Below are 27,028 nucleotides of genomic sequence, written 5' to 3' on the forward strand. Positions count from 1 at the left end.
TTTCTAACCTGCATAATCAACACCCTTCATGTTGCCAAGTCCAGGCAGTGCGGTGATGGTCCCTCAGAAAAATGTTGAACCCAGCAAAACAGTTTTAAAGTTCTGGAAAAACATTCATATCAAGCTACACTATCCTTGACTATGACTTCGGAAATTCTTTCTTTCTTAAAGTAACTAAACACATTTTTTTATAAGATGCACCATTTACTCCCAGGCTGACACATTTTCCATTTCATAATTCCATACTTTGCTGTACTGAACTAACTATGCTGTATTACTGTAGCTGCAAATTGTTCTCCACTATACCATATAGTATCAACTTCTCAACTAAAATGTTTCGTCATATGTAAATTGGGACTGAGAAAAAACATATATAACAAATCTGGAGACAAGCGTACATTTTCTCTTTCAGAGCCCATAGCACTATGATAAAAACTGTGACAGCAAGCTCTGTCAGGTTTCTGGGCAACTCAGCTTCAGTACTATGGACAGCAGTCAACTGTAAGCACAACATAAACAAAGAGGGCTGAGCCAGCAATTCACACAGACCTGACTACAAAGGTGATTATCAAATCTGGAAATTACAAATTGATACTTCTGTTCTTGTGGAGAGCGTTCTTCGCAATTTGTCTAGGATATAACAAACTTTCCAAGAACATAAAAACAGACAACGCATCTTTACAGTTTGAGATGAGCTGTGTGCTTGAAGTCACGCCATCAATTAAGAAACACAGGTGTTCATATCCCCAGCTGTTTCAACCGGCTCTGTACTATGAAGTAATACCACTGTTTATTTGTACCAACTGATTTGGACATGACATCATTTTTACAATGAATCTTGGGGCTTTTCATTTCATCCCATCAGCCAAGTCACTGTTTGTTGCATATTTTTGTGGTTGCCAAGTACATTTGTAGACATTTTGTCTGTCCTCTGTCCTCCGTGTTTTTTTGTTTTGGAATCGTACTTTTGCCATTATATATTACATCAAGTGCATCATCGAGGTGACACGAATGGACAAGAATGCTTATTGAGAAAGACCAGTCAAGTCAATTCAGCCTGAAGAGTACCACAGCTGCAACCACTCTGCACCCCCCTGGCCACATTCGTAGTCGTTTGAAATCTGGCGAACACCAGTACTGCGCACTTCATCCATCGTCCACCATCACAGAGCTGAAAGTCTCACGTACACCAAACCAGCATACTGTGTTTTCAAAACACACTACATACTTAATTGTATGTCACACTTAATATGTTAAATATATCCAAACACAGCTCAGGACTATACCTCAGCACCCCAAGTCTTATTTTCTCTCAACCCCCCACCAAGACTCTTTAATTAGATCATTAAATCAGCCCACCAAGTGTTTGTTTCTTGATTTGAGACTTGGCTTTCTGGCTTTGGGAGAGATGTTAACAAATATATACAAATATTGATTGGCCTGTGTTTGACTAGAAGAATTGATCAATTAAGAGGCATTAGTCACGAAAAAATACATAAGAATACTGAGTGAGGGTTGTGAGGATCACATTATCACATGTTACGTGATAAGTCATTAAGAGGCAAACTGGTACATTAAGCATAAGGTCCTGGTTTCCTACTCTTTGGTTTCCGTGTGGCCCATTGTGTGTGTGTGTGTGTGTGTGTGTTTGTACCCCCCCAAAAAGGACTCAATTCAAGCCTCTTTTGTTAAATAAACTTTATATACATCAGACCAAGCTTGTACATCACATTGTTCCTGAACAAAATGGGTTGATGATAGTTTTACTTATTGCTTATAAAAACTGAGTTGTAGGTTGAGTCCCAGGTGGATGATGACGATACAACAGGTCCCCCTGCTCATGTTCTGTAGTCGTCGTAGCTCTGGAGGGTGTAGGTTGCCACGGTATCCAGCAGCCACCCGCGGGTCACAACTGTAGCTCGCCTCGAGAGAGCTGAGGAGAGGACAAAGGTGGAGGATGAACTTTCTCTGACAGTGACAACAAAATCACATATGTGCACAGCCATAATATCTGAGAAGGGAATACTGCTCTAAGGTGTCAAACTGATGTAAAGATTGGAGCTGCTAACATTTACAATGAAGGGGAGACTCTCTTTGTGGACTCAAATGTTTGTCTCGACTTTTACATCCATATGAGCTTTATACTACAATACATTACATTAAGTTATTTAGCAGACGCTTTAGTCCAAAGTGACTTACAATAAGTTATATATACATAAGTTACAATTATAAATTATCCCCAGAAAACCTTCACTATCAAACTATCTTTTCCAATTCATCACTATAATCTAAAACTCTTCTCTATCATTTCTAGCTATAACAGACAATAGTGAATGCTCACTAATACTAAGTGTAGGAATAACATATAAAGAGAACTAAGATTCTATCCTATCTTTGGGAAACTTGTAAATTCTTAAAATCAGTAGCAATTTTCCTTTAAGGCAATAACCTTTGCTAACAAGTCAAGAGCATGTCATGTAAAAAACATAATCTTGAGTGTGTGTGCACATACCGAACTGTACATGGCTATTTGTAAAGAGAATATATTTCCATTACGTGGAGGATGGTTAAGACAGAGACAGAGACAGAGACAGAGACAGAGACAGAGAGAGACAGAGAGACAGAGAGACAGAGAGAGAGAGAGAGAGAGAGAGAGAGAGAGAGAGAGAGAGAGAGAGAAAATGTGTGTGTGATTCCAATCGATGGTGCAGAGGGGGGGTGGAGGGGGCGGGAGGCTACTTGATTACCTGGGCTATGAGTGCCAGAGGACGTGGAAGAGGAAAGGCCACATTAAATATGCAGCAGCGCAAATTAGGATGCCAGGAGAGGGAGGGAGGGATTCAGAGCCACTCGCTTTCTCTCTCTTTCAAACTGTCAACTTCCCTCTTTCCATGGCAGCCTCTCTGTTCTGTGCCCAACTTGTTTTGACATTTCCCCTCTCTCCAATCTGACATTTTCTCTCGGCCATTTCTCTGCTGCCTACCTTCCTTCACACTCGCTTTCTTGGGAAGTCACTCCCCTCAGTCTTGTTGGGGTCCTGTCTCATTTTGGCTGGCAGCGTCTGCCATTTCATCATTCTGCCACTCTCCAACCAGTTCTCACACATGCACAGACAGACAGACACACACACTAATAGACACACACATGCACTAACAGCCATGCATGAATACTTATTAATACGTATTCCTACACTTGTGAGTGTCACTACATTAATTCATTAACCCTCTCAGATACATGCCTAAGGACTATGGGGTTGGTGTGAGGGTCTGCACCTCAAGGGGCTCATAGGTTATTAATGTCTGTGAATTTTGTTATTATAATCGTGTCTGACCTCTATGTTTTTTTTTGGGTCGTTTTTTTATATTTTTATGCATGATTGCACTTTTCATGCAAGACACATTTCTGGAAACATACAATATAGTAAACTATCAAATCTAACCTTACCTTAACTAGTGCTGAAATGATTAGTCAATTAATCGATCTACAGAAAATTTATTGATTATAATTTTAATAATTGATTAATCGTTTTAGTCAATTATCAAGTAAAAATACGAAACATTTGCTGGTTACATTGCTGGGCATTTGTCATTATTTTGGACATTCTATACACTAAATGATTAATCGGAAAAATAATCGATAGATTAATCGATAATGAAAATAATCGTTAGTTGCAGCCCTAACCTTAATGCAACATTAATGCATATCTAATTAATTAATTCTAAGCTCAACCCTTAAACAGCCCTTTTCAAAATGAGAACAGGTCAAAATGTCTTCACTTGCCCAAAACATATACACTTCTAATGCTAAAAGCTCAACCTGGTCCTTACAGGAATAATACAAATACCAACACACACACACACACACACACACACACACACACACACACACACACACACACACACACACACACACACACACACACACACACACACACACACACACACACACACACACACACACACACACACACACACACACGCGCAGACTTCCCACAGGTCTATCCTAGTGCCAGGCTCTAACCCCCAGGCGAAGCCGTGCATGAATTATGTAACCAGCTCCCCCTGCTGCTGTCAGTCTAATCCCTGTCTTTATGAACTCTGTATGTGAGAGTGTGTGGGTGACGCTGTGTGTGTGTGTGTGCGTGTGTGTGTGTGTGTGATTGAGTGAGAAAGAGACTACAAGATTGAGAGAATGTTATTGAGTGAGAAAGAGACTACAAGATTGAGAGAATGTTATTTTGTGTTCAGGTATGTGTATAAGTATAGCTGGAGAAAATGAAATTTTATTTTCAGATAAGACTCACTGCTGTATTTGGACTGCGGTGACTCTGATCCAGGCTGCACAATAACCAGCTGATGAGACTTCTGTGGGAAAAGGGGATAGAAACGATAGATAACACCCAATTTAACGACAAAATGAGCAAGAGTTTGCTGTGGTTGCAACAATTAGAATATATATTCGACTGCCATGCATTGTACTGGTTCAAGTTATTACCTCTGGACAAGAAAGTTGGAAGGAAGGTATGATTTCACCCTTGTCTGTCTGTCTGTTTGTTAGAAAAATATCTCAAAAAGTAATGCACAGATTTGGCTGAAATTTGGAGGAAAGATCGCTCTCAGTCTGGGATTTCTGCAATTAAATGATTTTAGTTTTTTAACCATATCTAAGTCCGACAACTGGGACTTCCAAGTTGGCTGCTAAACAGCGTTGCATTCAAGTGCTATTTTCTCTGAAAATCAAACCTGGAAGACAAACGATAAACAAACATAAACCGTTACGGACGCTGCCGCTTTGTGAGGTGGAGAATTATTCAGCGTTGGCAGAGGTTTGTGCTCTGCTGAGTGCCTTCTTCCTGCAGGTAATACTTTACTTGTGTTGCTCATAATACATGAGTCATCTTAAGCACATTATGAGTGGATTGGAATTAAAAATGGAACATGATATACTATACTGTGTGGGGAAAAAATCAGAGGTTGAATACTTCATGGGCCAGTCGTACCAGGTTCATAAGTAAGGGCAGAGGATCGAGGTGGCATTTGTTTGGGATGCCTAAATGCCTGATGTGGGTTAGGCACATTTGCACACGACGAAGCTGAGACATTTAAAACGTGAGACATCTGTATTCATTTTCCAGCTTAAAAAAATACTTATCAACATGAAACAGAATTTTAGCTAAACAATGTATTATTTGGGCTTATAAGCTTTGAAAAATTAAAACTTTTTGCTGCCGATATCCGTTTCCCTGGAAACACCTGAGGGTAACAAAAACACAATCATCCCATTCCCCTAATTCAATTACTGATTTAAATGATGTTCCTCAGCACAAGAAATTTGTGCTAAAACCACGAGAAATCCCTTTTCTTTATGCTTCCCGTTAATGCTGAAGGGTAGCTTACTTAACCTGCACTCGGGGGCATAACATTTTGATTGACAGCTCTTGGTGAGCTTGAGGCACTGTGCTGAGTTCTGGTTACCAAGGTAACGTTTATACAAATGTTCTGTTAGTTCATCTTTACCACAGTTACGCATCTAAGTGAGATCAAAAAGGAACAATGATCCCAGAAAATATCTTGATATCATTTGTTTGCTGATATGGTGAAAAAAATTGTTTGACAACAATCATATTTCATCAGTGCTTTGTTCTTTATTGTCCCCTCCACAAATACCCTGTAATCAGTTGCTGCTATTGAGATTTATGAATGACATGGCACCCTCCCACATGTTCAGCTTGCATAACTCATTCCCATATTTGTTTTCCATCACAAGAATATGTCATGGATTGTGCTCCGGTTACCAATACATGAAGTCTTTAATGTGAAATCATTATGCAGTTTCCAACATTACAACTCCAACAAATAGGACACATCTGAGTAAAGACCTGGCAGCCAAGTGGCTTTCTAGTCCCAAAGGCTTTTGAGCCAGAGACTGATGATTTGCTAGCAGGGCCAAACCCATTCCTCTTTTTTCCCCTGATCATTGTTGGGTAATCCTGTAGATCAAACTGTGTCATGGCTTGCTGTGAATATTATTTGTCGGGGTAAGTGCTACATTTCAAGATGAAACAGATTATGGAGCATGTGCAGATGTTGACTTCTTTATAAAAATCACTTAGCCCCTAACACATTTGCCCCATGAAGTGAGGAACTGGAAGCGGTAGTAGTATAGGCAGTACCCAGTAGTGATAACGACAACTAGAGGACCAAAGACTATAACCAGGCTATGAGTAGGACCAGCAGACAGTGGCTATGAACACTTAAAAATAAAATCATTGCACAAAAATAATTAGGACAAAACTATTTAGGCAATATGCTACTGTTGACTTTTGTCTACATTTTCTGTTATTATTTAGAATCAATTATTTAGAAGGGGGAAAGGCTGGATGCTCTTACCTGTTTACTGTCGAGGAGAAGTGGATCTTTCACTACAGCTGCTCCACACAGCTCCACCATCCACTCCATCTGATCTGGGATGGACATACACACACAGACACACACACACTTGAGTAAAAGCTTGGCTGTAATAGCTGACTGTTGAGGAAACCCTTTTTAAAACATGGTCAGAACTGAATTGTGATCTTTCTTTTTCTTTCAACCAAGGAGACACTGAGCATAGATTCATTTCAGGATCAAATTTCCTTTGATCAGAGGGTGGGAGAAGAGGTCAATACAAGAGTCTCCACTCATTCGATGTGTGCATCTCACTCCATCAGTCAACTCGCATTTAACTCAAAAAGAACTGGATGAGGAAAACGTGTTCACATAATCCATCAAACACCAAATGGACCATCATCAAATGAAAATGTCATCCGTTGTTTCCCATTCTTTTCCTTTTACACGAGAACGCTCATGTTGGGAAAGCATCAAGCAACTTACAGTACAATACATGTTACAGATAACCCTTATCACATAACATACACAACATCGGCAATTAAATAATGCATGAAATCCTGTTGGGATGAAGAAAACAGACTCCATCCTCGTGTTGTACCGTGTAAAAGCAAGCCTTTAAACTACTCACGCTAGCTAGCAGATGTTGACCCATTAGCGCAGCTTCATCGATCCAGCAGGCAGCAGGAATATACTGTAGGAGCACTTTAGGAGCCCCGGGAAGAGGGGAAAGAAGAATGCGGCTTGTGGGTTCTTTAAAATGCCCCCCCCCCCCCGAGACCTTCACCCATGATCTACCTATCCATTCATCCATGTTGTAAGAGTAAAGAGAATGTGCATCAACAGGGAGTATTTTGTATGGCAGGACACTGAACAACTCTCTACTTTACACTAGGAGGTGAAGTGCTTTACAGGCTAAAAAACTGTCTACAATCATTAGGACATAAGTTCATGAACTAGGCTGGCGCAGTGACTGTAAGGCCCATTTTCACCGTGCGCACACCAATTCCAGCATTTTGAAAGACGAGAACCTCTTTCAGCCTATTTGTTGCAGGAGCACTTTGGCTACGACTGTGAGCTTACTTTGAAAATAAGTTCCAGACGGCACACTGACTCCATAGCAACCACTGTGCAATATAAAGATACTACACAAGAAATGACTCACTAAACTCATAAGTCCATACTCAGTCCACCCACACTCTAGCATCACTTGTCATTGTTCTCCAGTCCCAAAATGACAGGTGTTAAAAAACACAGCGCAGGTTTCAAGCTGTTCTTCGTGTCAGTCAAAACCTCTGTGAACTACTTTAACAGTCCTTCTTGTATTTCCCTTTTTTCTTTTCTCTCCTCAAAGCCGGGCGGGTGTCTATCGGGGTCCTGCAGGACGCAGACGGCAGTAAAGAGGAAAAAGTATGGTGTAGCAAACTAATTTGTGTCTCGAAAAACAGAACATTGCAACCAGCGTGCCTGTGGCTGGGGTAAAGGGGCATTCCACGAAACACTGCCACCTTTGGGTTTTTTGCATTCCAGTCCTTGGAAACCGTATGCAAATGAAAGTCCACATCCTCTCTTGTTTCATTTGGCCAATGTACAGAAAGTTCATTATCTAGGTGTTACGATTCCTCTGGGGTTCGAGCGCTGTGGTTACGCTCATAGCATGACAACTAGCAAAGCCTAATCAGTGTACCAACAGAGCAAGAATGGACTAGAGGTGGGGAGGAAAATCAAAGGAATTGGAGACGGCTTTAAAATGGCTGACGGATGGTATCTAATGATATATTCAATTAAGCCTATTTAACAACCATAACTAGTCGCTCATACATTATATCGTAAAAAGAAATTACAGTTTTATGTTCAGTGGAGAAAGCCTTGGAATAATCTGGATGAAACTCTGACAATTGTGGTTAGGAGGCGGCAAATTTATCCCATTATTGCAGATCTTTTAAAGAAAATAAATTTAACATACATTTTCTATTCCCTGTCGTTTACCACATGGCTTGTCAAAGGTCTGTATTGCACACAGCTCTTAAGAACTCTCAGTACTGGCATGTGCAGATCTCAACATACTCAAACACCAAGCATGTGCCTCGTGCCTCCAGATAATTGCAACATGGAAAAAAAAAAAACGTTGTGTATGAGACCAGCTTATGCTATACATGCCCACTTCTCTCCATCATTGTGAGAACGCTGCTTGGTTGGAGCCAAAGAGTATTTTCATGATAGAAGCAATTTTTCATATTGTTATTTATGTCTTTGTGAACATAAAATAATTCTGTGACTATAACTAAAAACGTTTAATTTTTCATGTTACTGTTTATTGTCAGTTATTTGTAACCGAAAAAGTACAATTTAAAAAAAAAAAACTACTCCTAAATTATTTGTTGAACACGACTCCCATTCTTTGTTACTTAAACAATAGAATCAAAGTGAAAATAACTGAATAACTTACAAAATAATTAATTACTTAGAATTTTGCTGACATCATATTCCATGTGCAGTTTTCCAAGTTTGACAGTCCCATAGTGCATTCAAGGCGATGACATAAACCTAATTATCAGTTTATTTGAATGTGATCTCATCTCTCTGGTTCCCTAGTTGATCAGCTGCCTTCCTCTCTTCTATGGAGAACACAGTAATGTTAAAAAACTTGACTTGCTAGTTAAAGGCGCTGTGTATAGCATTTTATCATCAATAAATAATGACCACATTAGTTTTGAGACATTAGTGTAATTACAATATGTAGCTAGATATATACTGGACATACTGTACATCACTGTATGGCATCAGTCATGCAAATTAATGGATGAAGAACCCAGAAGTTTGTTCTCTCGTTGTATGCCATTGAAATTTGCATATGAAGAGGATTATGTGATTTTTGAGAAAAATCGCAGCCAGCTCAACTTTTACAATAATGCAACTTGTACTTCCTTTCATTAATTAGATATTAGATATTAATTAATTAGATATATTAGATATTACTCAGTAGAGAACAGAGCTGATTTGCAGAATTTTTTTTTTTTTTACCACTTAAGCTTGATAGCACACTGGTATAGAGGGGTGATCCAGTTAGAGTGTACAGGTGTACAGAAGTGAAGTGTCTCACTCTTTGTAGACTCTCTGTCACATCACATTTGAGTAAAATGTACTTAAACTTTTCTTGCTAAAAGAATTTGTGTTGTATTGACACAAACCAATGGTCACGTTTTGAGAACAGATGAATTGGGGATTACAGTGCATAGGTTCTCTGATGACTCCTCAGTTTTGATGCAATTTAATTGAATCTCAGCATTTGGTTATTACAAGGAATATTAGCACACACACCATAATGACATACATCTAAATAAAGTGAAGTGTACGTTAAATTTCTAAATACAAACAAGTTTAGTTAGCCAGTATATCGTTTTCTTTCCTAGCTGAATATTTCTTATCACAGTGCTGGGGTTTACCTGTGGTCATGTCCGTGAACGGCCCCTGGAAGCAGATCCTGTAGCCCTTCATGAGCAGCTGGAGAGAGAAAGAAGACACAGGGATAAAATAATCTAATGTAGATGTCTGCAAGATTGACTGCAACATTTCTGTAGTCAAGTGAAAGCAAAGTTTGTTCAATTTCATAGAGTCAATTGTGAAACAGTTATCGTCTTTCTATTTCTTTTTTTTCCCCATGTATGAATGATGTGGATGGGTTGTGTGCTTGTATGTGTGTCTGTGAGTGTTTGCATGTATAAATATTTGTTTATATAGTGTTTATTGTACTATGTTAACATGTCCATTGTTAATGCCTTGTGCCAGAATTTAAAAAAATAATAATAATTATCTAAAAGAAAAAAAAAAAAAAAGGTATTTGTTGCTTATTGTGGAAAAAAACATCAAGACCTTGTTCATTCATTGCTAACCTACTCACTGTAGTATTTTTAGTTCATGAGTAGTAGTACAAAGAGCAAACTGCACCACCTTCTCTGTGGCAATGTCACACACAAAGAAAACAAAAAACACAACCTGCACAACACCAGGGACACACACTGCTTTACTGCACTCAGGGTCAGTAAGCCTGCCTGAAATGGGAATGCAAAACGCTTCTTTGAACCATGCTAACTGTAAAAAGGGAGACAGCGCCTCACAACAAAGTCTCATATCCGTGGCTGGATGGAAGTGTTTAGAAGATAAATGTCCAAGCTACTGGAGAGAGAAAGGCTGATTTCTCACACCTCCACGTCCATCCATAACGATCATTAGCCAGAGGTGGTTGGTCTGACGAAAAAGCGTCCCCGTTACAGATTTTTAATTTAGACAACACCTAATGTCCTTCAGGAGGTATTAGAGCCTGTGATGTGATAACACGCACGACAGCCACATGTAAGTGCAAGCTCTTTCTCTCACTCTCTCTCACACACACACACACACACACACACACACACACACAATTGCTTCCACTGATTTCCTGGGCATCAACATTCTGGTGACAAACTCCCTGGCACACCATTTCATCTGTTAGTCTGTCTTGTCACATTGGTGCAGGCGACAGAAAGGGAATATGAACAGGACAATCTGTCTGACTCCATCAAAGTGTCGGGACTGTGATGAAGCCCCCCCCCCTAAATAAGCCTGAAATTACTAGCTAATTCAATTAGTGGGGACTCTTCAAAGGAAGCAATATGGCCAACATGACATCTAGCCATTTCTAATTTTCCCCCTCTGTGGAAAAAGAACTACTCCCACTGGCCTTACACCAACAGGAAAATTGCGATTACCTTTTTACAACAGGGCCCAAGCAAAGAGACTATTGCAAAAGGAAGAAACCGGTTCAAATCCAATACCAGCCAGGTCCATGATTTTTGTTCCTGAAAAAGTGTTTTTTTCAGCCTGAGTTTATTATGCAAGAGTAACTTTCCTGTTAGTCATTGTACACTTTTTTTTGTTTTTCTTCACTGAATCAGACCATGCTAACAAAAAGAAATGCCCACAAACCAGTAGAAAACTTGGGAGTCCAGTGTATGTATCCATCATTCTGAAGCTTTTCAGTACCTTCTGGTGCTTTAAAATTGATATTTTTTCCAATACCCAGCCCTACTCTTTCCAAGCACTCCCTCCAGCAACTTCAGAAACCAGTTGCTGCAAGTCCATTCATTTTCTAGGACCAGAGAAATATTGGCCAGTGTTAACCAAGGTTGCCTTGCTTCATCGTTTGCTGGCAAAGAAAAGTTGGCTGCAGCTACAACTTTTGGGTAATATTGCTCATCAGCAACCAATCATATACTACTGCTAATATCCCACCTATCACTGCAGCACTATTGATGCTAGCAATCAGCGTGTTCAAACCAGTCATCAGGCAGTAGCACTGTGATGTGGTTAGCAATCTGATAACAGAGGCCAAAATTTACTAAAACCTTTAGTGGGTACAAAAACCTTTACAATGTTCAAAGTCAGCACTACGACTTGTGATAGGTGCAAGACAATTTGCTTGACCAATTAAGGGTTATGCCATTGGTTTTGCACATGCTAAAAGTTTTTGCAATAAAGGTTTTGGTTAAATCAGGGCCAGAGTTACATGTTAAAAGGATGCAACATGGTTACAATATGGTTTTTCCTGTAAAATGCGTTCATACCATAAACAGGCTGTTTAGCTAAAATAAACAGTGTATAATGGACAGTGCAGTGTAGTGTATGTGGGACTCACGTTCCTGTCTTCTGTGATACGAGCTCTCATGGGACCCTGGTGATTGGGCCCATTCACCACGTCACCTCGCACTTCAAAGGGACTCTGTTGCAAAAACAAAACCGACTTCATTAGTATATTATACAGTGTGGCAGTATGGCATCCCTGTTGAAACACTGTCATGCCACTACTGGCTTTTTTCATGTCTTGATAATTGGAGCTGCTTTTCACTCTCCAATTTACTGACTGAGCGTTTGATACAAGGACTGACTGTAGCTGACAGCTTAACATGAATTTTACATATATTTTGTGGCTGTGGCTTTGTCTGCATGATGTGCCAACAAACATCTAATAAGCCAAGGCGTCATATACAAGTCAAGCTCTTCAAGAACAAGATGGAACACACTCAAAATGAGAGTCAAATAAACTCTGGGGTGTATCTTTAACAGTACATTGAACATTTTCCAATTTAAGTATTCATCTTTTGGTTTGTGCGGGATCCATTTACATATATATGATGCGCATAAATTGTTTTCGGACTGACCCAGATGACAGAGAAATCATTTTAAATAAATGTTGAAACTAAACAAAGCCTGGCAAAGAACTATACGTGTACAGCAAAGACCCAGATGCAAGGATTGCCAAAGCAATTGGATGACAAATAATTTATGAGGTATCACAGTAAAACACATGGAGGGATTCATCATGCAGCCTTGATTCAACATCTACACGTACAGAGATGTAACAGGAAATCACCGCTGAACACACAGGCAAACGTACCTCATCTAAGACTTTCCCTTGTTTGAAGCACTCAGAAATCCCTGTGGGGAGTAAATGAGAACAAAAACGGAGCTTATTGTCAGAAGCATAAACACTATTCTGGCGGTTGTTGTATTATGTAAGAAATTACCCCCCCCCCCCTTCATCCATGCCTAGTACGTGCTCCCTCCCCCACCATGCTGTTTTACATTTACAGTAATTGTTCCCAATCCATCAGAGATAGGGCTTGATTATGAAGCGAGATGGACTCACACTGGAAGCTCACCACCCACTTTCTGCCTGCAATGCCAAGAAAGTACTTAAGTGTCCGCTCGCACACCAGTTGTCCATCTGGCAGAGGAGAGAGAAGAGACAGAGATGTGAGAACACACATGTGCCAGAGTACACACACACACACACACACACACACACACACACACACACACACACACTTGTAACTTAACTGTTATGAATGTGATATTTGCATGATGATTCAGTTGGGTTAGGGTCATTTGGTTTAATAAGCCAGCAGTATGTTTTGAATTACTACCGAGTTTGTGAGGATAATTTTATGAGATAACGACCTCGAGGCTAACTACCTCACATATCACTCCTCACTAAATCCTAATTCATTCCATGGAAAGTAGTGAATCCTCAGCCTTCGTTTAGCATGTATCCTACTTTCAGGAAGGAGAAATCTTTTACTTATGAAATAATTGATGACATATTTCATGAAGATATGGTATGATTACATCATCCTAAGGGTCCCATAAGGGATTTATTAAGTGGCACTTGAGGATAAGCAAAGTGGTGGTGGTTGAGAGCAGACAGCTCACCTCAGAAATACCAGGCTAGACAGAGTAATGACACAGGATGGAAGACACAACAAGTAGTACACAGACAAAATGGCAACGTGTGTAGGCGAGAACTCCTGTGATCTTCGGGACACTGCTGGGAGCTTTTTCCATCTGGTGCAAAATGAAACACCAAACCTCCTGTTTTACTAGCTCAAACTATTGCCTACTCCTCCCTGAACCTGAAATTACTCCATTTTATTCTGTTATCAGCCACACTCCTACGGGTTGAATATATTAGGTAAAAGCCTCATATTAAGCAAAGTACTAGTTGCTCTTCCGTACCCATTTCTGACTGTCTTTACTCAGCTCATCCTACACTACAACGGCCATATGACACCAACAAAATGAGCTTGAATTTCTCCATCAGCCTCTTATTCTTTTCCTTAACGTGTATGTTAATGGAGGAGGACTATCTCAGCAGAGGACCAGTATTCAGCACTGAATCAAAATTATTGGGCTGATACTGCTGGGCTGATCCTTGGTGTGGTGTCCAATGCTCAGCACAGCCATTGACCAGCCTATGTTCACCTCAGTTCACATACCATTGCATCTTTAATATTGCAGGCATAATGTGAACAAGATGGGTCATGTTTTGACTGGGGATGTGTTTTCATTCCACCAACCCGCTCTTCTAACTCTCCTTGGTTGACTGCAGATTGCAGCTCAATTCTCAACTGAATTACCAATAGCTTCACAGATGCACCTAAGCTTCACAGATGTACCTTGTGGTTGATCAGCAGACTCGTGTTGTTTTACGTCTCAGGGACTAAGTCATTACATTTGACTCCAATTCTACACAAGAGTCGAGAGCACATTGCTGCTCAAATATCATTTCATTCCTAATGATTTGAAACGATTTTCCGCTAATGGTAAGAGTGAGACATCTCCTCCCCCTTTCCAACCTTTAACCACAAAAGATCAACAACCCCAAAGTTCCCATTTTTTGGTTGCCCGGGAAACAGTTGCCATTAAAGAGGCTTCTTTAACAGTGCTAGTTAATATGGTGCTTTGGAGACAGCACGCTTTGAAATTAAAAATAATCTATCAGAGAAGGTAATTAGCTACAAGCGAATGAATGCAGGAGAGACTGTGTGTGGGTGAGAGAGAGAAACAGAGAGAATATCTCTAAGGAGCGTCTTTAAAGGTGCCCGAAATATTCTGTAACTAAATGTAAAGAGAAAAGGTTCTGGAAAGGTAAATGTTGTTCTTGTTGAAGCAAATACGTATTTAAACCCAGACATAAAGAGCCAATTTAATTGCTCTATATCAGACTCATTGTGAACCATTAATGAAAGCCCAATGGATCAGTTCACCGAGTTACAATGTTAACTGAAGGACCCATTTTGCCATATAGTATCACGAGTACAATGATATATGTATCCTCACATGTAGATTATATACAAACATGCATATGTGCAGACTTACCTGTGAACATTATGACATGGGTCGCCTCTGCAGTCACCTGGGAAACCACACGACCACCAACTCTCTTGGCAAACTTCTTTACCATAACCTATAGGCAACAAGATGGGATTGATTACTGTATCTCACAATGTAAGGCAGTGTGCTCAACATCGATGTTTAAGGGTTACACCAACTTTTCGTCAAATAAATTCTGATCAACTTACCACAGTGCAACAAGATGATTGGTGACTAGTATCTACTCTGCTATGGTGCATTTGCTCACACTTTTGAGACTAGGCTAAGCTCTTTTTTACTGCCTACAAAAAGGCAACATGGCAACCCAAATACATAATGGACACACAGGTGTGGCTAATCTTCTTGCTGTACCACGGTAAGTAGATCAGAGAGTTCATTCGCCGAAATTTGTTTGTTTCTTGTGCCTCGCACCTGTTCATTTGAGCCTAATCCTGACGACACAAGCACCAATTTAGCTCTACTCCCATCTCTTTGAGGAGTGTGTGCTAAGGATGTGCTTGTGGCTTGGACATTAGTCTCTTTGTCTTCCTGCCTCACTGATGGTGAACCACTGTTCTTCTGTGTTTTGTTGGCTGGTGTGACCGCTGAACCTGAACTTGATGTCTTGGTAGCTCCACTGCCTCTTACACTCTGGATGGACTGCTGCACCACTGGGGAAAAGAACAAAATACAGAAACAATCGTCAACAATTAGACAGGACTTGACCTGACCAGTCCACAATCTCTCTCACACACACACACACAAGCTGAACCCCTTAAACCACACAGTCAAGCTACCATGAACCAGACAAACCACTTGAAATACTCAACTAGGTCAAACACACTTGGCTTGTGTACTGAAAAAGTTCTGAGAAGCAATAAAGAGCTTCTATCCCCGAGTGGCACTGTGCCACTTAGACCACCCTATGTGTACTTGGAGAACCAAATCTTGAAAAACATAAAATGGAAAAGAATGGAATTATCAGATTAAGAAAGAGACTGTATTTAAAAACAATGTCAGAATCAGAATCAAAATGTTACTATTCCCAGTTTATACCTTCATCATGTTTCTGTTCCCTTGCTATTGACTGTGAGGAAAATCTAAACACGATCTAATTGAAAAACAGGCTACGGTTACACTTGTTGTTTGTGTTTGTGTGACTTTTTCATCCAATCACACCAGGATGCATTAAATGATTTTGCTCACATTGCTAATGCATCTTCAAAACAGATATGGAAGTGGCCAGGCTCGCATTGCGATCAGAAGTCTTTGTAGTCTGGACGTCGTAGTGGTAAAGAGAGAGCTGAGCCACAAAGCAAAGCTTTTCATTTACTGGTCATTTTTCGTTCTGACCCTCACCTATGGTCATGAGCTCTGGGTAGAGATCGAAAGAATGGGATTGCAAGTACAAGCAACAGAAATTAGGTTTCTCCGCAGGGTGGAAGGGCTCACGTTTTGTGACAGGGTGAGGAGCTCAGCGATCCAGGAGGAAAAAATGGATAGATGGGTAGATGGAAGTTGCTGACCAAAATTTCATTTTGTTTATAACCAATTCAGGTTATATCTAGTTCTATAGTGGAACATGAGAGCAGAGATGTTGTAATGTTCAGAACAAAATGGCTGAAAATAAATTTCGCTGTCTAACCCATCAGGTTAGGACCCAGACTGCGGTATTGGCTATTAGCATCTGTCACTGCATGAATAATGTTCATTACAACACCAGTAGCCTTACCCATCCCTGCAATACTGCCATGCTTTAGCAGACTGGGCTGAGTGGCCCCGAGGCCATCAGGTGCTCCTGAACCAGGGGGCGCTGCGCTGCGGTCTCTCCCTGCGTCTGGAGCAGCGACCCTGGGGAGAGGAGGGAGAGCATCAACCTTTGTAGACCACTGAAGGGAAAGAGCCAACATGGTGTAGACAAGAGCTTCGTCTGATGAGGTGATCGACTGTCAGTAGATGACAAGCTATTTTACATATCATATAAATAAAGTATTGGAAGTTCTTTTCCTTAGTTCTCTCTTGGGCTCATCTCTCTGCACAAACCTCTCTAGAGCTACAAGACTCCAATAACACAGACAACTGGCAGTGTGCCTACAGTCAAATTACCTGTACCCAAGTGATAACGGCTCAGTGAAAACTTGTCAGAAACTCCAGTGCAAGCCATTCTTTACAATTTCACCAATGTGCTCAATGAATATATGCTTTTTAATTTAGAGAGCAAATTTATGCCTCATATAATCCAAGCCCTTCCATGTTTTCATCTTCCCTCTCTTTCCATCTCTCCTTCTCTCTCTCCCCCAGAGGACAGCACTTAGAACCCTGCGAGGCGAGAGGTTGGGGGGTGCAGTCAAGCGGGAGAGATAAATTACCGTGGCAACACAAGTTTCCCTCTAAGTGCTCTAAATGACAGATAAGATGCAGTCACTAATGACTTTTTTATTCTCCACAGCATAAGCAGATTCTGGGTTCATTAGCGAGATTATCCGCCTGTCCTCTTGAGATGCATCACCCTGTGAGAACAAGACTAGCAACACACAGACGCTAGCTAACTTTCTCTTTCAGTTACAGGCGGAAAGAGAGCAATTACATGCTACTTGCTCGAGTTATTGTTCTGCTTAAATGTAGCGCCATTTAAAATGTATTAACAATGTATACAGCCCTCTGAGGAAGGGAAGAAATACAATGCACTGAGGGCATCTATCATTTCATTAGGTCTGTTAATGTATGCCAGGGTTTGACAATAAGGATTGCCTGATGGCTCAGGGCTAATAAAGCACTGACTGTGGCCAGTTGATTGGTCAGTAACTGGCCAAGTTGGGCTAGTTCCCAAAAGGTTTCTGGTTTTCATTCGATTATGCCTTTTTCTTTGCCTCCAAGCTCTGCCACTGGCCCACTCACCTCTCTGTTGGGCATTTTTGCGTATCAGCTTGAACGCCACCTCAAGCTCTGACTTTGTAGGCACTGACAATTACCACAAACACACACTTGATGCCCACACCTGTATGCTGGCAAAGCCGGTAGCTGAAAGCCCCTTATCAGGCCCGATTAATATATTGGCAGATGGCTGAATGGAGAGGAATGCCAGTCTCATGAATTTCCCCTCTGGTTTACGTTTTTTCATGCTGGTTACATTTACAATAGAGCTTCTATCAGTTGGTTAAGAGGGTTCATTCATGAAGACAATAAGTGCAACAAGGGCCAATTTATATGTTGGAATTTTACAGAGTTGTTAAAAATCCTACATTCCAAATTTGTTCAGAAACAAAAACTTTTTGCTGCTGTATTTTAAGAACTTAAGAACTTTAAAGAACATGCCATTTTATAGTAAAACTACTCCATTTCATCTGGTTATTTTCATTTTTGCCTGTTGGGCCAGTGAAAACATACTAGGGGCAGTGGAACTCTGACTTAGCCGACCGGGCAAGTGGAAAAAAAACATAATGTTGAAGCCTGTATGCAGTGGTAACTGAAGTCCTCACTTAAGACTTAAATTACCTGTCTGAACTCTGGCTTGTGCCCTGGTCATATGGAAGGGGCATGTGGACGTTACGGCCTAGGGAGACAAAACAACCATCAAGTTAATGTCAGCTCTTAACACACACACACACACACTTGATACAGAGTAGTCTGATCCATAACTTTAGCTAAACAATTAAGACTTTATACCATTAGTTTGGGGTCACTGATATATAACCTATTTTTTTAATTAGAGAAATATATCATCCCTCTATGTGTGAAAGAGGCAGAGAAAGTATTGAGAAAACTCTAATATACCCTATTTTAGCCTGTTTTCAGCCTAACAACTGATACTGGTATTTACAAAGTGTCATTGTCTTTTGTACCTGTAGATTTGCGGCTTTGATGTATCAATGGGATTTCTGAGGGGACTTTGGCTGCAGGACTGCTCTCCTTCTCGTGAAGCACCTCTGACACCAGAGCCATCAATTTCTCCAGCCTCACTAGCTCCTCCTGCATTGCTATTTTTTGCTGAAAATGGAGAAAACAAAGCACAGAAAAGGAGAGTGGCGTATAATTACAAATCAGTCATACAGTTTGATATAATACAGGGTGGACTTAAGAGGAAAATGAATGCCGCAACGACACTTCAACTACACAAAATAGAGGGGCACAGTTGCACATCTGGTGCCTTGCACAGATATGGGAGAACAGTAACAACCGTTCATCAACTAGGAACGACCCACACTCAGCTTGTCAGTCATTAATGGATGGGATGCATTTTCTGCCAGACAGCAGTTGTTGTGGAGAATACATGGGAGAGTGAGTGAGAGGGTGAATATATCTGAGAGATATATATGAGAGAGTTGAGAGAGAAAGCGAGAGAAAAAACTCACAACAACTCTTTCATTTGGGGCTGATTTGGAAGAAATCTCACAGTGTCCCATAGCAGCCAAAGCCATCCAGATATATTAGGCGTTTACTGGAGCTCACTACTCACTGGGCACGACTGAACATTCAACCAGCATCAGACAGAGTCATAGCAAGTATGTGTATGTGTTTCACTGCTTCGCTATATTGATATCAACAGTCTGAATTCCACCCGTTGATTCATTGATTCAACTGCAGCTACATTAACTCATTTGCACACGCGCACACACACACACACACACACACGAGAACACCACTGTACTACCAACACTCTGTATGCTCAGCTGTGTGTAAACCCGGGTCCTCTCTAAGCCCCACAGCGTTAAACTCTAACTCCAAGTCAAATACACTAGACAGATAAAAGTGAGAATACTGGAAGATGGATGGGGTAGAAAACAAGAATCATCTCCTAGGCGGCATTTCCTCCAACGTAAATGAAATGCAATTTAGAAAGCTGCTGAGGGGGACATTTTTTACTGAGCTTGGTAGTCTGTCATCCAAGAACTGACAGCTCGGTCGGGAAAAATGCAGTGGCTGCCCTCTATAGGGCGTAATGTGACAATGCATCATTGAATGCCCACTGCAAACAAATAATGCTGAACAAGCAAAGAGCTAGATTTACAATTTCTAATCTTCGATATGATGGAAAATCTATTTGCTTTGACAAGGGCCATGGGTAGTTCAGAAGACTCTTCATAAACTGAATTAGATGTAATTTTTAAAAACCCAAGGTGCATTTCTACAACAATGAATAAAACAGAAGAAAATCCTTCAGAGCATAATCCTATTTACCTGTGTAACAAGCACTTCGCTTGAGAATTGTGATGATTCCATGGAAACACCAGTGTAATTTACTGGGACATCACCTAGAAAGAATAAGAAATAATTTAATAGCTTTGTGTCTGAATGCTTGGGTCCAAACACCGAGTAATGGAATTTTTTCACATTCCCAAGACACAGACACACAGACATACACACACATATTTGCGAGGAAATACAGCATGCACCTCCTTTTGCAGATCAGCACGTACAGAGATAAGCAGTGCCTTGCTTAAGGGCATCTCAGCAGTGTTGGCAGACATAGTAAATGATCATCATTCACTCTCTAATCACTGGCCAAAATCTAGTCCAGACTCTATATTCCGTGTCAGGGAATAGGCTGCTTCCTTTGAACAAAGTCCCTAAAAATTTAGCCTTTAAAAAAAACAACAAGTTTAATTAAATGAAAATCGACTTACATTCATCTGGTGTGCCAAACAAGTCCACAGATGCTTGGCTGAGATTAACACAGTCAGGACTTGGGCATGCAGGTGGGTGGCTCAACTGCTCTGCTGCATCAGCTTCAACACATGCAGGTTCACATCCATGTGCTTTGCTGGACTCTCCCTGACACTGAGTATGGTCATCAAGCAAGCAGGAAGAGTCCTGCTCCACTGTAGATGGACAAGCAGAAGTTCTGAAAATTTGAGTTAAAGTGGGTAGCTGCTCCTCCACTCCACTGCAGTCTGACTCAGATGAAGAGTCTAGCCTTTGAGCCCTTCTCCTCTTCCTTGTGCTGTTCTTGATGGGGGAATGGGCACTAAGCTCACCGCTTCTTTGGCCATCTTCCATAACTTCGTGCACCATTTGGACAACTGGTGATACGAGGCCGTCAGGGGTTAAGGAAGATTCTGCATTGGCCACATGTTCAACTGTGTTCTCTGTACAAGACTTTTCGGTGACAGCTGCACTGTCCGGTGAAATACTGCGTCTTATGTCAATCTGCTTTATTTCCCCAGTTTCCCTCATGGTACCGTCCAGTTGATTCTCTGTGATTTGAGAATGCTGTGAAGATACCGGGGCCTCATTTAGCACAACCTCCCCAGACAAACCAAAGGGTGTGAAGAGCAGCCCAGAATGTACTGCTTGGGAGGCAGCAGAAAAATGGGGACTTTCTATTTGAGATTTTGCCACTCTATTAGGACTGAGGACACTACCAACACTATTCCTGGAGAGACAGTTTACAGCACTATCCTGAATCGACTCACTGGTATCAGGGATTGAGCAATCCACTACCACTTGATCTGATTTGACAATAATTGTTTTCTTCAGTTCTATTTCAGGATTAAGTCTTGACTTCTGTGTATTGTGGATGGGTGATTTAGAAGGGGGGATCAAATCACTACAAGATGAGTTTTCATTTTCTCTGGAAGATCCCCGATTTGTTGCAGGTTTGATTCCAGGACCAACAATACAGTTCTCTTCTGTTTCAGTTCCCTGCAGATTTTCTGTGTCCAAACCAAGATGGCTCCTCTTCATGTTTGGACCACCAAGAAGGAAAGATTTCCTTTTAGTGGCTTTGAAGCTCTTAAGCAGTTGCTCTGTGTCCAACTCACTGTCATTCCTGTCCTCCTCTTGTTCCATTTCAACACATTTATCCTGACATGCTGAAGCCTCCAGCTGAACATTTTCAAGTCGAGCATTGTTTGGGGATGGATAAGTTGGACTGACACTTTCAAGGGCTGTATCTACCACAGTTGCTTCAGTTGGACTTCTAGAACTTGGGACCATAGGTACATAACAAGCAGCACTAGCTTCACAATGAGTTTCAGTGCGTGGAACTTCAGCAATAGACTCTTTAACAGGGGTAACTGCTTCTGTTGTTCTCAAATGAGATATACTTTCACTAGACTCCATTTTCTCAATTCCTTCCATATCGTCATCACAAACACATCCATTTATTTTAGCCAACTTTGCCATGTTTCCAATTTTGTGTGCTGTCATATTGTCTGATGTACTAGCTTGCTCAGATTGTGTCATCACTTTGCTGTCTTTGCCAGGTTTGTTGGCCTTGGTGTTTTTTGGAGCACATGCTTTCTTGTGACTCTCCTGGACTTCCTCAGTGAAGAGCTGAAGTCTTCTACTTCTCCTGGTGCTCCTCATGACTGGGGTTCCCAAGTCCTCACTACTAGGATAGTTCTCAATTTGAACCTGTATGTCGTCTGATCTTGGTTTAGTCTTGAGCGCCTCAACTGGACTGCATTCTCCGTCTTGAACACCAACCAGAACAAGGGGCTTAGGCACTCTAACAGATTTGCCCTTATCTGGTTTAGCATTTTTACTTTTCTTCTTTCCAGTCCTCTTTTTCTCTGTACTTCCCAGCTTTGTGTTAGCTTGTTCTTGCAAATCACTATCAACATGCTGCAAAGAGTTATCCATTCTTTTCTTTGACATTCTTTCTGGTTGATTTAGCCCAATATCAAACACAGGACTGTCCACTTCATCTTTGCTGTTATTGTCATTCCCTGGCAACTTATTCAACTCTCCCCCGCGTTCGTCTGTGCTATTCATGTCATCATTTAAGTCCATGACCATGATCTGTTCTGTTTCTTTTAAAATGCCATTAGAGGTGTCATTAACTTGTTCTATCATTTGTGGCTGTTCCTCCAAGAAACTTTCACTTTTATCTTCAGAGCGGGATTTCTTGATAAAATCAGCAGGGGTGAGATTATTGTTACTGTTCTTTCTCCTTTTGGAAATCTGCTGAGGGGTCTGTGTTTCTTCAGATGGGGAGTGTGTTGGTGGGTCTACAAAAACTCTTAGTGTTGGAGAGGTGATCCTGTTCCCTTTTCGCTCTCGCTTGTAGACCGCCCCGAACACCTGCTCTTCGAGGGGTTTAGCACGCACCTCTCTCTTAGGATTCACATCACTATTGTTGAGTTCTATTGTTGAGCCTGAAGAACAGCTTTCTGTAATACAAGCAGAGTATTCTGAGTCAAAAGTGTCTTCAGTAGTATTTTCTAACTCTGAATTTTCTTGAGTTGGTGGAACTTTCATGAGCCACTCAGAGACTTTCTCTACACTTTTCTTCTGTCTCTGCTCAAGAATTTTGTCACATTCCAAATTGTTTTCTTTATTGTTCCTTGAAGACCTTCTTAAAGGTTGGTGTTGCTTTTCATCTGGGATTAATATTGGATGAGCTGAGGGATTCTCAACTTGGGCGATTCTCTTTTTGCCTTTAATTTTGTGTTGTGATGATGCCTTTTCCACAACTTCTGAGATTTCTGTTTCTGCTGGTTCCAAATAATCTACAGTAGGGCTGTGCATTTTCTTTTCTGAAGTTGGTGGGGCATCTCCAAGGCCACTATCCAGGCCTTCATTTTCCGTGGTAAAAGGACTTGAGTCTTCAAGACCCATGAGCCTTGCAAATCCATGCTGAGCTGAAGAGAAAGCAAGAGGGGAATGACAACTAATTCATATTTTAGAACACAAGACACTTTCCAAATACAATCATGGGTATGTGTAAGAAGTGAGGCGATTCTTCCTTCAAAAAAATAAAAGCATAAAATTAATCTAAAAAAACAACAATAGTATCTTCATTCACTACAGATTCACCCTTAATATGTTTACTTAGGCACTTTGTATAGCGGCTTTGCAGTTGACAACCAGGCAAGAAATTCTGGACTTTGTTGGAATGGTTGCAGTACTCTGTATTTTTTGTGTATAGTGGCATGAATGTGATTCCCCCCTCCCTCAAAAACATAAAAAATGAATGCCATCAATAAGTTAACATATTTCACTGAGCCTTTCACTGAGAGTATTCTGTGGCATAGCTCACCCTATACCCTAATGAAGAGGTTGGCTTCATGTTTCATTCCTCCAAATAGGCAGCGGTACCAAAATTCCCATGTAATCTGCACTGGTTTCAGAATGGCACTTTAAATTATGGCCTATCTGTCAGAGTTTAAGATTTTACCTGCTATAGTTGAGGAGTGAGACCTTGGAAGATCATGGTCATCGTGGTCTACATCTTCCCCGTTGTCAAGGCCAGTGCCAGATGTATCTCCAGATGATGTATTGTAAGGATCTTTTGCAACTTCAGCCTCTGTGGCACTGGGTAGAGGAAAAGACACAAGACAACCAATCTATTTACAATATGAGCCAAGATTGATTAAGTTGAGAGAGTAAATGAGCATTTGTATTATTTTGAATGACCTAGAATAAATGTAGAATTTAGATGATTTAGATGGTTCTAGTTCCTTACATTGGCTGTTTTCTTTGCTGGGACATCCCAGTAAAGTCTGAAAAAGTAAAAGTAATGTCATTAGGTGATGCTACGGAAGACAATTCTATAATGTCAGTTCTGCATTCTAAGAAGTCAGTAATGTAGCCTTACAGTTTGTGTGGGTGTCATGTTCATAGGCCTGTATCATATCCTGCAATCCCGCTACAAGTCTCTGGAACCCGGGGCTCTCCTGCAAACTCCTGTAAAAAAGTCAAAAACCACGCACTTATTTAACCATCATGATGCGAGTATTAAAACGGTAAACTTGCAGTGACTTCATCAAATGCTACACTTTCAGCTCGTCATCATGACCAACCTTTTAGTAATCTTGGTCTTGCAAACTGGACAGTTAGCCCCATTTTGTTTTGTGTTGTCCAAAAGCTTTGTCATACAAAATCTTGTGAAAGAGAAAAATATATATATTATTGATGAGTACATGTAAAACAATATTAAAATATGAATTTCTTTAACAAAACATAACCAATCAGTGAGGAGATATCAGATATTAGACTACTTACTTGCAAAACTGATGGTCACACTTTGTAGATACAGGTGAGGTCATCAAATCCAGACTATACATGAAAGAAAGTATAAAATAAGCACACAGCATGACAATTTGCCTAAATCACAATGAATGACTTCATCTTGTAATTTATCACAAGTATAATAAATTTTAGTCATTTGACAAAGCTTCCTGGTCTGAATACCACTTACCATATAGGACACTGCAGGGTCTCCCACAGGACTGCGATCCCCCTTTTGACATCTGCAGCCTTTGGGGTTTTCATGGTCTTTTCAAAAGCTACACATGAAAATCAAAGCACACAGAGGCTGTCAACAATATGCTACTTTCACATAGTTACCAACGACAGACAAAACTATGCAGTGTACATTTTACTGGTACCACTTTTCTTTGTTGACTTTCTTTGTTGTTATTTTGACATCCTGATATGAAGTGTACCCCTAATCCATGATAATAATGGGGAACACTTGTTTGATATTTCTTTCCATCTGGGACTAATGTGGCAGCATGGCTACAGTATGTCCATGTCTTAAGAGTAGGAGACCAAGTAAACTGTCTTGAAGATTTAGAACAGAATATCCATCAACTGCCATGCTCCATAGTTAGGAAGTGAATTGTAGTTTCACTTTATATCGTGAAATAATTGAACTCTAACCCTGGTTGATGACCTATTGACCAACCACATCATGGTTTTAATATGCCTCGTTTTTGAAAATGGGATGAAACTTAATGGAATGAAATACAGTGAATAAAATAAATTAAGTGGTGATTTATTGAGTCCAACTTTCTCTGTAATGAAGCACTGTATGTGACTCTAGCAGCTCACCCAGTTAAGTCATGACAATTGCATAACTGTTTACTGTTTGATTGTTATTGTTCACTTACAGCTTGTAATGTTATCCAAATAGCAAGCTATAATGTGTTATCTAGGGAGCAAGTTACATCATTCTGTCAGCTACATATTCAGGGTGACTTACTGCACACATCTCCTTAAACTGGATGTATAGCATGAAACCTTATTTGCTCATCCATGTAAAAGTTCTGTGTCTGGTGCACTGGGCTAGTTGGGACAAATGGCTAATCATTGTAAAAGGGCCATAATAATGTTAAGTCACTAGTTGTTGACTAACTACGATGCATCAGCAATGCAATAGCTTAGAAAAATATCAGCAGACTAGAAATCCACTGTAGTTACATATTATGTCTACAAATGATATGGCCAATAGGTAAGCCAATGCTTACCTGTTGTGTTACCGTGTGTTATGTTCACAAATTATGTGTGTGGAGGATATTGTAATGAGATCAAAGTCATACGAAAAACAGTCATTGGCACCAGTCTGCCAGAACAAAGCACAACATAAATCAAGCCTGTTGTTGATAGCAAGGTAACATAAGCTAGCGTCTCGCTGGCTAGCTGCGATGACTTGTTTTGGAAAGTTACACAACTAGCAGTGAGGACTTTCTGAGATTGAGACAATCGACGCAAATATAGCGACAGACCACGGTAACAAGGCTCAAATAGTAGATCACAGTTTTTTAAATGTCACTGGCTAAATTGTAAGAAAAAGACATATTCACAAAGAGTTACCTTCTTTCTTACAGTCTACCTCTGCACACAAACATGGCCATCAGCTTTGGTTTTCCCGCAACTATACCCTTCTTCTGCTTGTGTGTAACGGCGGTTGGCGTCTAACGTTACGGCGCATTACCGCCATCTACTGGTGCGGAGTGTGGACCAGAGTACACACCACCATCTCCAAAACCTTCTTCAGTGCACGTTTATTTATACTGCTTTCAACCGAGACTGCTTTCACCACTTCATATCTCTGTTATTTTTGCATTTGATATTAACATGTTCAACCAATAAGAATAGACTGAAACAACAGTACAGGTTTATTCTGTTAACTATTTTGTTATAGTAGTCTAACAGTGTATTGTTTTATTATCAACCACAGTGAGTGAATATACAAGTTGTTTGATTTCAGTAAAAAATATATGGCA

General features: G+C 40.5%; 1 protein-coding gene across 1 annotated transcript; it reads right to left on the minus strand.

The window, feature by feature from the left end:
* Positions 1 to 1,722: 1,722 nt before the first annotated feature.
* LOC139927996 (breast cancer type 1 susceptibility protein homolog) lies at positions 1,723 to 26,667 on the minus strand. Its single transcript, XM_071920335.2, has 21 exons — positions 26,616 to 26,667; positions 25,219 to 25,306; positions 25,023 to 25,076; positions 24,821 to 24,901; positions 24,616 to 24,704; positions 24,484 to 24,520; positions 24,196 to 24,332; positions 20,699 to 23,659; positions 20,253 to 20,326; positions 18,917 to 19,061; positions 18,570 to 18,627; positions 16,807 to 16,925; positions 15,507 to 15,745; positions 15,081 to 15,168; positions 13,072 to 13,149; positions 12,820 to 12,860; positions 12,061 to 12,144; positions 9,833 to 9,890; positions 6,390 to 6,463; positions 4,304 to 4,364; positions 1,723 to 1,933 (listed from the first exon to the last, which is right to left on the minus strand). Exons 2-21 carry the CDS (start codon positions 25,290 to 25,292, stop codon positions 1,839 to 1,841), a joined length of 4,647 nt encoding a protein of 1,548 aa, XP_071776436.2. The 5' UTR covers positions 25,293 to 25,306; positions 26,616 to 26,667; the 3' UTR covers positions 1,723 to 1,838.
* Positions 26,668 to 27,028: the final 361 nt, after the last annotated feature.

This window comes from Centroberyx gerrardi, chromosome 20, assembly GCF_048128805.1.
Source record: "Centroberyx gerrardi isolate f3 chromosome 20, fCenGer3.hap1.cur.20231027, whole genome shotgun sequence".
NCBI lineage: Eukaryota > Metazoa > Chordata > Actinopteri > Beryciformes > Berycidae > Centroberyx > Centroberyx gerrardi.

What these genes read in the sequence shown, in the direction of transcription:
- LOC139927996 (XM_071920335.2), bottom strand. Translation starts at nt 25,292, where the DNA reads ATGAAAACCCCAAAGGCTGCAGATGTCAAAAGGGGGATCGCAGTCCTG. An exon ending in ACATGACACCCACACAAACT is followed by an intron (nt 24,521 to 24,615) that starts GTAAGGCTACAT and finishes TTACTTTTTCAG; the next exon opens with ACTTTACTGGGATGTCCCAG. An exon ending in AAGGGAAAGTCTTAGATGAG is followed by an intron (nt 12,145 to 12,819) that starts GTACGTTTGCCT and finishes TTTTTGCAACAG; the next exon opens with AGTCCCTTTGAAGTGCGAGG.